At 41.6% G+C, this 12,206-nt stretch overlaps 1 protein-coding gene across 2 annotated transcripts in view; it reads right to left on the bottom strand.

Annotated features, from left to right (window-relative positions):
- dennd5a (DENN/MADD domain containing 5A) overlaps positions 1-9,678 on the bottom strand; it is a 54,637-nt gene extending 44,959 nt beyond the window's left edge. For both annotated transcript variants that reach the window (XM_017478561.2, XM_017478562.2), the window contains exon 1: positions 9,325-9,678. In XM_017478561.2, the coding sequence (XP_017334050.1) occupies positions 9,325-9,424 (100 nt within the window). In that variant the 5' untranslated portion in view covers positions 9,425-9,678. The remainder of the gene's footprint in view (positions 1-9,324) is intronic.
- Between the last annotated feature and the right edge of the window lie 2,528 nt (positions 9,679-12,206).

Raw genomic sequence — 12,206 nt, 5'->3', positions numbered from 1 at the left:
GAAAGAGCGGTTGGTGATGGAATGACGATTGACGTTTGATGACAGCTTATAGCTGCTGTAACGCAAGTGGAAACAGGAACTAACTTCCACAACATTAACTTAGGATCTGATGTTATTATATTATGTGGTATATCACGAATAAATGAATGAAGGAATGAATGAATGAATATATATATATATATATATATATATATATATATACATATACACAGTGAGGGAAAGAAGTATTTGATCCCCTGCTGATTTTGTACGTTTGCCCACTGTCAAAGAAATGATCAGTCTATAATTTTAATGGTAGATTTATTTGAACAGTGAGAGACAGAATAACAACAAAAAAATCCAGAAAAACGCATGTCAAAAATGTTATAAATTGATTTGCATTTTTATGAGGGAAATAAGTATTTGACCCCCTCTCAATCAGAAAGATTTCTGGCTCCCAGGTGTCTTTTATACAGGTAACGAGCTGAGATTAGGAGCACACTCTTAAAGGGAGTGCTCCTAATCTCAGCTTGTTACCTGTATAAAAGACACCTGTCCACAGAAGCAAGCAATCAATCAGATTCCAAACTGTCCACCATGGCCAGAACCAGAGAGCTCTCCAAGGATGTCAGGGACAAGACTGTAGACCTACACAAGTCTGGAATGGGCTTGGATCATTGCCAAGCAGCTTGGTGAGAAGGTGACAACAGTTGGTGCGATTATTCGCAAATGGAAGAAACACAAAAGAACTGTCAATCTCCCTCGGCCTGGGGCTCCATCTCACCTCGTGGAGTTGCAACGATCATGAGAACAGTGAGGAATCAGCCCAGAACTACACGGAAGGATCTTGTCAATGATCTCAAGGCAGCTGGGACCATAGTCACCAAGAAAACAATTGGTAACACACTACGCCGTGAAGGACTGAAATCCTGCAGCGCCCGCAAGGTCCCCCTGCTCAAGAAAGCACATATACATGCCCGTCTGAAGTTTGCCGATGAACATCTGAATGATTCAGAGGACAACTGGGTGAAAGTGTTGTGGTCAGATGAGACCAAAATGGAGCTCTTTGGCATCAACTCAACTCGCTGTGTTTGGAGGAGGAGGAATGCTGCCTATGACCCCAAGAACACCATCCCCACCGTCAAACACGGAGGTGGAAACATTATGCTTTGGGGGTGTTTTTCTGCTAAGGGGACAGGACAACTTCACCGCATCAAAGGGACGATAGACGGGGCCATGTACCGTCAAATCTTGGGTGAGAACCTCCTTCCCTCAGCCAGGGCATTGAAAATGGGTCGTGGATGGGTATTCCAGCATGACAATGACCCAAAACACACGGCCAAGGCAACAAAGGAGTGGCTCAAGAAGAAGCACATTAAGGTCCTGGAGTGGCCTAGCCAGTCTCCAAACCCTAATCCCATAGAAAATCTGTGGAGGGAGCTGAAGGTTCGAGTTGCCAAACGTCAGCCTCGAAACCTTAATGACTTGGAGAAGATCTGCAAAGAGGAGTGGGACAAAATCCCTCCTGAGATGTGTGCAAACCTGGTGGCCAACTACAAGAAACGTCTGACCTCTGTGATTGCCAACAAGGGTTTTGCCACCAAGTACTAAGTCATGTTTTGCAGAGGGGTCAAATACTTATTTCCCTCATTAAAATGCACATCAATTTATAACATTTTTGACGTGCGTTTTTCTGGATTTTTTTGTTGTTATTCTGTGTCTCACTGTTCAAATAAATCTACCATTAAAATTATAGACTGATCATTTCATTCAGTGGGCAAACGTACAAAATCAGCAGGGGATCAAATACTTTTTATCCTCACTGTGTATATATATATATATATATATATATATATATATATATATATATATATATATAGAGAGAGAGAGAGAGAGAGAGAGAGAGAGAGATAGTTAGATAGATAAATAGATATCACTTTTGTATCGAATACAGAATTTTAGGAATATAATATTACAGTGTTGTCATATCATGCCTGGCCAGTAATGTCTACAATTACAATCATGATTATTCATAGCAATTATTCAAAATACTATCATTTCTGTATTCATCTTTGAAAACACAGCCATGAGCATTTATTCAGATTCTAATAATGAATTAATAAGTAACAAATAGTTAATTAATATTCTACCACCAGATGGTTAAACATATATAGGGTGAGCCTGTGATATAATGCTATGCAGGTACACTCTTTAATGTGCACGCCATAAACTCGCTTAAGTATGCATTGTTATTGGTTACTGCATCAGGTGACCCAGATTCAGAATGCACCCTAGACATAACCACAAAAATGTCAAGAGAAGTTTCAGAAACGTGTCTGGTCTACACCGAATGGCAACTGCCTGCACTGCTGCAACGCTGCCAAGAGCTATACTAACCCCCCGAAACATGTGTGGCATTCACACTGATGGAGTGAGTCACCACAGGGAAATGCAGACAGCATACCGAACATGACAGCGGGACTGTGTCGAGTAGTTCAGAGCACTCCTGTCACAACTCGACACGATATAATCTCAGCTGAGGACGGGGAGCTATTTGTGGTATAAATCAGGTGCTTGGTTCTGCTACACAGAAAAAACAAAACTGAGAGAAAGTGTGTGACAGGCTAAATGGAACGTCAAAAAAAGGGGAAGGATGTGCTGTGTTTTAGCAGAATGTGCAATAGTTCATCACATGTGTATCCACTTTAACCCCAAACGCGGAGGACAACGGCCTTCGGCAAGGAGGAAGCAGCAGGGTTATTTTCATAATCGTAACTCTGGTTTTGAATTTTATCTATCGAATCAGAAAATCAGCTGAAGCGACAACAAGATTTTTCAACTCCATTCGAACTGATAGAATTTACAACCCCAATTCCCAAAAAGTTGGGACGCTGTGTAAGATGTAAATAAATGTAAATAAAAACAGAATGCAATGATTTGCAAACCTCATAAACCCGTATGTTATTCATAGTAGTACACAGAAAACATATCAAATGTAACACTTACTTTTCCAGCCTTTTGTTGCACCCGTCCCAACTTTTTTGAGACGTGCTGCGGCACATCAAATTCAAAATGACCTTTTTTTTCCCTTTCTTAAAATGGTACATTTCCACCGTTTAAACGTTTGATATGTTTTCTATGCTCTATCGTGAATAACATATGGGTTTATGAGATTTGCAAATCATCGCATTCTGTTTTTATTTACATTTCACACAGCGTCCCAACTTTTTTGGAATTGGGGTTGTAATATGGACATTCACATTATACTGCAAACACTGCAACTGGAGCTGTATTATTCATATTGTGAACACATTTACAAAACATATTGTATATTGTGTGCGGTGGTATGGTCATTCACCATATATGCAATTCCTAAATTATTGGCACCCTTCAATAGAATGGGCATAAATTATTGTATTACACACACTATACAGAAACTACACAATTCTTTGTAACTAGATTTGTGTGCAAGTCCTCTGACCCATATGGAGGCGTAGCTTTAGGAACTGTTTTGCAGCTGGTGGTCCAAAGGCTTCTGTGAAGAATTCTGCAAAGTGCCAGGATGTCTGTAGTAAAAAACTTGGTTGCCTCTCCCAGGAGGTTAAAACCTGCCCAAAATGACAAAATGATGACCTCAAACCCATCCAGAAATGCCACTGAAATGACTGTGGGACACAGAATCAATGCTCTGCAATGGCCATGTCAGTCTCCAGACCTCTTGAAACCTCTTGAAAACATGTCATCTGAATTAAATAAAGTCTGGTTTAAGACCATTTACAAATATCCCCAACCTTGTTAGACATTACAGAAAAAATGCTGGTCTTTCCGGAGAGGAGGTGTCACAAAATATAAAGTTTAAAGTTTATTTTAAAGCTAGTGTTATGCAGAAAGAAACAAAACACAACAGTACCCCCATATATACTTCAGTTCAGAATATCACCCACTGGATGTGTTGTTCAGTTTTGCTGAATAAAGGGCACCAAAAATTGAAGTTAAGTATATTATCTATTTATCTTTCGATAAACTACGATTTCTGGGCTAGAGCTAGGGCACGCACAAAAATTTGTATGAAAATCTCAAGCATTATTCGCTTCTCAATGCTATTCAAGTCCAGAACAGAGCACACCTGGAGTGAAAGCGAGTCTACGAAAGAGGAAGGGGAGAAACGGAAAGCTGTCAGGAAATGTTCTAGTTAGAACAAACAAATGTTTCATATTATGTACTGAATATCCATTCATCCCGTTTCATTACTGCTTATCCTACACAAGCTCGCAGGGGAGCCTGGAATCTGTCCCGGGGAAGTCCGAGCACAAGGTGGCACAACCCGTCGTAGGGCATCGCATGCCAATCAATCATTCTAGATCACATGTCTTTGGACTTGTGGAGGAAACCGGAACACCCAGAGGAAACCCCCAAAGTAGGGGGAGAACATGTAAACTCTATGCACACAAGGCAGAGGTGAGAATCAAACCCCCAACCCCAGACGTGTGATGCAAACGTGCTAACCAATCAGCCACGGTTCCCCCCATGTACTGTATATTAAATTCCTAATTACTCAACAAATGACAATAAACGTATGAAATGAATGAATGTGGTAAGTGAGTCACGGCTGCGTGCGTCACCTCACTCAAAACTCGCCATTGCACATAGAGCGCATTAACAAGAGCAATTTTCACCCACAAATGGGTAATGAGCTGCTACAGAAAAACAAAAACAAATCATTTACCCAGCCGTTAACATTGCTGCTTTCTGTGTAACTTTGGGATTACACGCTGCACTCCTGGCACCCTAATATGCTTCAGGTTTTGTAGTAATTGCAGTTATTTTGCTCAGGAGTTCAATGTTTGCGGTACAAATGTGCCAATAAATGCAGACAAGCTTTAACGCTGCATCCGACTAAAACCCATAACTCGCCATTTCAGACTAGAAAGAAAAAGCGCCCCGTCGATCTGGAATTTCTACTCAGAAACACGTCCGAGAGTTCGGCGAGTGATGTCAAATCAAATCAAAACGGTCGCTCACAGCATCGACGGTAAACAAAGTAGCACTTCTTACTTTTAAATGAGTTATGCTGGACGTAAACGTATTCGCTTTAGATCAATCAACATACAGACATGTTAAATCTGTAACACCGACTATACAGTACTATTCTGAGGAGGCAAATATACATCAGTCATCACAGCTAGCTGGCTAGCTTGTCTGCTTACAAAAAAAGATGAACATGGAGACGTCCGTAGTTTTTCCCCACACATTGTAGCTCGAACACACAGAGGTCGACGTAGTTCCGAGTTCCCGTTTCCGAGGGAAGCCGTACGCGGCGTAATTCACAATCTTCCACTGGGAAATTTTGTAAGAATTGAATAAATATACATACTCTTCCTTACAAATCCGGTCAAAGAATCGTGAGTGATCTCAACTATCATTAAAACAAGCGATTCCTATTTCATTACAAAAATGTCTCCATCTGGGGATTAATCTTATCTTAAGTATTATCTTATCTTAACTTATTATCAATAGTTCCAGCGCTTAAAATGCCTTTATCTAACATTTTGATTTTTTTTTACATCTCCAAGAACATGTTACAGCTCCAATCAGTTTACTTATAACGTTATGATCCCTACACTATTAATATTAATGAAGAACAACAAATCAATGATGGGAAAGCATAAAAGCGTCTCCTTACGAAACATGCTGAAACAGGGGCTTTTCATACAGAGAGCGTCAACAACTGCCAAACAAAGGCTCCTGAAATCACCAGGGGAACGACTGAGCAGCTAATGGCATCTCAGGAGATTCTGACAAGAAGTTGCTTCAGGTTTAGCCTCATCAGAAAAGACCCGAATGAACTGCATTTAATCATCACGTGTATGTGTGATTTTTTTTTTTATTAGTGTATGCTATTTAGTGTGATTTTTATTTATGACCAAGAGACAAAAAGTAAAGCTACTCAAACCACAAGTACTTTTACTTAATCTACTAAAAGCTTAGTTCCTCAACTCAAGCGACCAGCTGACCTGCAGTTTCTTCCACGGTTTCGCAACTCGCAACAAACGTGACCCAAATCACAAAAGGGCTTCGTAAACAGAGTCCTAGTTGGATCAGGCTAGGTATTTTATCTTCTGTTGTAACCAAATGCAATACACATCCACAAGGCAAGCACTTGGAAAAACCTCATTACTCGTTATTTATGTGCGAATAATCGATCGTGAGACGTGCTACGACCTCCACGTGCACGATACACGTGTGTCACAGAAAGAAGACATGACGTATGACGACACTGAAGAAAGACTTACTGTAAATATGATGCTGTAAACAAGATTCCTTTACAGTCAAAAGAACAACTATCGATAAGGTTTTAACGTGTCAAATAAGTCAATTTCTTTCATGGTTTCACTTTGGTTTCCGACATTTCCCACAATGCTCGTGGAAATTCTTCTCTACGTAAACGCAGCGCTACAGTTTTTCAGTCCGTCCGGCTCGCTCGGACAGATCAGCGTCCAGAGCTTCATGCTAATACCGTAGTCGACGCCATCGTGCTCGCCACCTCAGCCGCATAGCCGTGCTGCGTTCCGTGGAGGATGTTGAACGTCGCTGGGAATTTGTGAGTGAGAAAAGAAGCTCTTGCGTTTTAGGCGTTACGAGCAAATGCTATGTTTGCGTGTGTTTCACATTTCTTTTCTCCTATTAAACCGCATAGTAACTGCGCTAACAATAACAACGTCCCCCCTATGACATCGATGCGGCGTAGAACCGCTAACAGAAATGATGAAAAGAAAGTGTCGACCAACAAAGTAGCAGCAGAATCTTTACGCAGATCACACATATAGTATAGTTCGGGGTAGAGTTTTTCTTGAAGTCTGATGTCAATTCACAACTGTTTCGTGAGATACACGGGTAAAGGAGCGTTACTATGGTCTCGATTCAGGTAGGAACATGATAAGAAGAGAAAATTATTCAACTTCTCAGTCATTTCACTGCTGTTGCTATTTAGCTGATGTTCCGCCTCTGCCATGAAGCCACGAGACTTCTGGCTTTTATCAAAAAGAACAGGATTACAATGTAATAACAAAGGAATATTTACAAAACCTCACCCCGTGTAAATATGATCAAGAATACTTTGACTGTATTTCTTTAACCATGACGTTTACTTATGTCTTACATGTAGTTTGTAATTATGTCCTATTTCTTATTTTTAAGCCATAGTGTTAGCGTTTTTCCCAGTATCTGATGGACAATATTGCACATATCTGTTTAGGATTAGGTAAAAAAAAAAATGTCCATGACATTTATGTGTTTAACATATCCTTTTATGTTTTAGCTGATGTTGTTATTATTTTTTATTTTCTACAGCAGCATCTTGAAGAAGCTTATGCATAAGACAAACTTCTTCAGAAAGCCAGTCGAGTCAGTTGCGTTAGACTGATTGAATCAAAGGTAGGGGACAAGTCTTGAAACGTCCCGTCTTTAAAGGTGCATTATGTAAGGCTACATCCACATTAATCCATACAGATCTGAAAACTGCAGTTTCGTTTGAAAACGTTCTCCGCGTACGCTGGTGTTTTCAAACGTTTTCCAAAAATCGCTGGTCCACGCTGAAACATCTGAAAGCGCTTACATGCCCGTACTGCGCATGCGTAAAAACGCAAGAAGCTCTGGCGTACGATGTTTCTGTCAGCCGTTTATTTGACTTACCGTACACACTCGAATTGATGCAGCATTGTCGAGGAAAACGGACAGATGAAGAGGTGGAGTTGTTGCCGCGGGTAACCCGAGACTATAAAGTTGGCTTGCTTTTATTTGAATGGGTCACATAACTGTCATATGTCTAAAAAAAACACGTCATTGTTTTCACGCCCACATTCCTGCCCAAGTTCACAAAGCTCCGCCTCCAGGATCAACTGGTGCGTTCGAGTCATGTCAGAAAGATCGTATTTACGAGTTGAACGAACATGAACGCCACCGCAAAGTCGTAATTACGAGTGAGAAACAGGATTTTCTTTGAGCTCTGAGTTGGGGGCGTGTCAGTAAGAAAACATGGTGGAATCAAAATACGCAACGTCCGTAGTTGACGGTAAAGTTTGTTGAAATTGAACGTTTCATCGTCTCAGAAGCGGATTTGAGTTGTTATTTATTTATAAAAAATTATTTACTACATAACAAACTAATTGCCTGAACAAAATACGATAGCATCGTATAATTACGATGTAACGATGCCATCTTGCTCTGACCAAAGTGACTTGAACGTTATTAGTATCGGCTCGGCTCGCTTGGATCCTCGACCGAGGTGGTACTAAAAGAAGTACCAGGTACCAGGTGCTATCCACGGTGGAAAGCCCCTAAAAAGCGAGCAGAGTCAAGTCAAGCCGTACCGTGCAGTGGAAAAGTGACCATTAGTATCGGCTCGGCTCGCTTGGATCCTCGACCGCGGTGGTACTAAAAGAAGTACCAGGTACAGTGGAAAGCCCCTAAAAAGCGAGCAGAGTCGAGTCAAGCCGTACCGTGCAGTGGAAAAGTGACCTTTAGAGCATAGTGTCTATAAAATGACTGACAGGAAGCACATCCAAACAAAAACAAGCATTCCGGACCAGAAGTCAGTAGACTTCCAAACGTGTTTTCTCACCGAGTTAATAAACTTTTGCCAAAGGCCACAACTTAATCCTTTGGGGGATTTTTTTTTATTTTGTAATCATGTTCTACAAATCTTCCAGGTTATTTTTACAAGTACGTAATAATAATAAAAAAAAAAAACGCCTATTGCACCTTTAAGTGTGAGAAACTGGTGTTTCGGAAACCCCGCGAAAGGGAATTTAGTTTCGGTGCCAAAAAGGGAAATGTTAAACCACAAGAAAACACAAATCTCTTATCACGATCTGTGCATTTAAATAGAAATATGCAGATGAGAAGAGGGAAACAGTCCCTTCTCAAACACATCTTTTGTTTACAAGCACAAGACTGAGAGGCTGCTGAAGGACATAAAAGTGTCACGCGCTCCTGAAAGGGTGAATAGAAGAAATGTTCAAATAAACAAATACATAAATACATAAACAAATAAATAAATAAAAACCTGAAGGCCTCCGACCTGAAGACTCAGGGTAATGTGATAGTGTTCTCGGGATAAATACTGGGCCGCTACAATTTGGAGAAACATGAGCTTGTTAAACTTTACAGCAAAATATTTCAATCATTTCCTGTTTGGAAATTTCATCCAGAACATAAAAGGAAGTAAACAAACAAACAAACAAACAACGCATTTGAGTGAAATACGTACAAGAAGTGCAACACAATCAAAACACAAGCACAAACTAACAAAATGGTTGAAACGTCTGGCGAGGTCTGGACGCTTACCGGACAGCTCGTCTGGTTCCAGCCCGCTTTCAGTGTCGAGTCCGCAGATAACGAAGTAATCCGCGAACCGGCAGGAGTTGGAGCTGAAGCCGGTGCTCATTTTGAGGCTGGTCCGGTCGTGGCCGTGTGTCCGCCGTGCTGCTAAGGTGCATATTATTATTACACAACCATAACTCGGGGGTTATTTGGCGTAGCCATCACGGACGCGCTTTATATATACACATATATATACCGAGAGAGAGAGAGAGGGGGGAAAAAATCAAAGCACGAGCCCGTGAAGGCGAACGAATTGCATTGTGGGCGCGCGCACAGCTGTTTTTTCGACCGCTCCTCGAGCTCGGGTTTGTGCGCCTGCGCAGTCTCCGCTGTTCTGACGACGGTCACGTTATGGGATTACCCACACTACACCAGACGCACGCGCGCTCTGCAGCATCACGCATGGACACTGTTTTAAAGCGACCGTGAAAGTCAAACTGGTGGTTTACATCTCTTTGAACATGGGAGTATATCTAAAAGGAGTCTGGACCTGGAGCCTATCCTGGGAACACTGGGTGTGGAGCGGGAATAAATGGTACATGGTCTGCACTTATATAGCGCTTTTTAACCTTAGAGGTTCTACTACGCACTTTATTATTCACATTTCTCTCTCTCTCTCTCTCTCTCTCTCTCTCTCTCTCTCTCTCTCTCTCACACACACACACACACACACACACACACACACACACACACAAATGGTGCTATTGGGAGCAAGTTGGGGTTCAGAGTCTGTCCAAAGACATTTCGGAATGTGGCTCACCACCTGAGCCACAGCCGTCTCAATACAACCCTGGACGGCATTCGTTCACTCTCATTCAGTCACACAGCATAACCAATCCATCCATCCGTCCATTCATTTTCTGTACTACTTATCCTACACAAGGTTGCGGGGAGCCTGGAGTCTATCCCAGGGACTCAGGGCACAAGGCCTGGAGGGCTGGACAGGGTGTCATCTTAACGCAGGGCACAATCACACACATACTCAGACACCCATTCATACACTACAGACAATTTGGATAATGTCAATGCATTATGCAATGTCAATGGACAATGCATGTCTTTGGACTGAGGGAGGAAACCGGAGTACCCAGAGGAAACCCCCAAAGCACGTGGAGAACACACCGAGTGGAGGCAGGAATTGAACCGCCAACCCTGGAGAGGGTTGTGAGGCAAACATGATAACTACTAAGCCATTATGTCCCCATAACCAATTCACCTACACTATATAACCAAACGTTTGTAGACACCACAAAATTTCAAGCACACAATTATACAGAATGTCTATATGTTATAGCTTTAAGAATTCCCCTTCACTGGAACTAAGATGCCTAAACCTGTTCCAGCATGACAATGACAATTTACACAAAGCGAGCTCCATGAAGACATGGTTTACCAAGGTTGATGAATGTAGAAGAACTCGAGTGGCCTGCACAGAGCCTGACCTCAACCCCACTGAGCGCCTTCAGGATAAACTGGAATTCTGACAGTGCACCAGGCCTCCTCGTCTGACATCAGTGTCTGATCTCACTAATACTCTTCTGACTGAATGAACACACGTCACTACAGCCACGCTCCAAAATCTAGTGGAAAGCCTTCCCAGAAGAGTGGAGGATATTATAACAGCAACGGGGAACTAAATCTGTAATGCAATGTTCATCAAGAACATATAGGTGTGATGGTCAGCTGTCCACAAATTTCTGACAATACAGTCCACGTATCAGCATGGTTTTGGGAGGTACGAGGAAACCGAAGATCCCCATACAAAGGAAACCCATACAGACATGGGAAGGACTTGTGAAACTCCACAGACAATCATCCAAGCTCAGGATCGAACCGGGTACCCTGGAGCTGTGACCCGACCAACGATCAGCACTAAGGTTTATAATATTACATCCATTTGTATAATTTTTGGGTGGAAATTTTAGAGACCGAAAACAAGTCTCTTGAATCAGTTTCATGAGATGTAGAGACAGCCTGCCCTCTTCTGTCTGACTAAAGCAACTGCTTACAGTACAGCATGATGATCAATGCAAAGCTATGAACAAATCTATGGTGCAGAACATACTATACTGTACGTATCCACGCAATTGTCTTTGCACACACATTTTTTGGATATTCAAATGTCTAACCGTCCATAGCGTCTAGTGTATACCAGAATATGTAAAAGTAACATGTATATATGCGTAATTATATAATTGCCGTGAACACAAAGTGCCTCTAAAGGCTATAGGTGATGCAGTTAGGTATTGGACTGATGAAAGGCATTTCTGAAACATCCTGTTACACCAAAAACTTTGTTTACTACCCTTAATGTTCATTGCGTCCACAAGTACAAGTTCTGCATTCTTCTTCAGATATTCTTCTTCTTTAGAAAAGTTCTATCATTTCCAGAAACGAACCTTGAAGCTGGTTCAAAAGCTCTACAAAGCAGAGTTATTTGTTTTCTGTACTGGAAATGGCCTATTTACTTGACCTTAACCAAGTGATCTACTAATGGAGCAGCTGGTTTGAAACGTTGAAGAGACATGTCCAACTTGGTGTTCACAAAAATGTCTAAAACTCCTGCAAAGAAATCGAGAGTCTCTGAGGAACATCTGAGAAAGCATTCTGCTAAAATATGAAGACAGAAAACGATGTGTTAAACCCCGCCCTTAACAAATTACTTGGTTGTCCGTCGTATTCAGTTGATTCTTATTCGATATCCACCCACATCAAGTGCTAAAACTTAACTAAATACATGCTTACTACTCTCGAAGTGAAACCACCTCTACAGTAGCTTCCTGTCCTTTATTCCTCCCGTGTATTTGCTGCGCTACTACCTCTTTACAGACCCCTTTAAAGTTTGT

This window comes from Ictalurus punctatus, chromosome 10, assembly GCF_001660625.3.
Source record: "Ictalurus punctatus breed USDA103 chromosome 10, Coco_2.0, whole genome shotgun sequence".
Lineage (NCBI taxonomy): Eukaryota > Metazoa > Chordata > Actinopteri > Siluriformes > Ictaluridae > Ictalurus > Ictalurus punctatus.
Note: the sequence above shows the minus strand (reverse complement) of the source record. Positions and strands in the feature narration are given on the sequence as shown.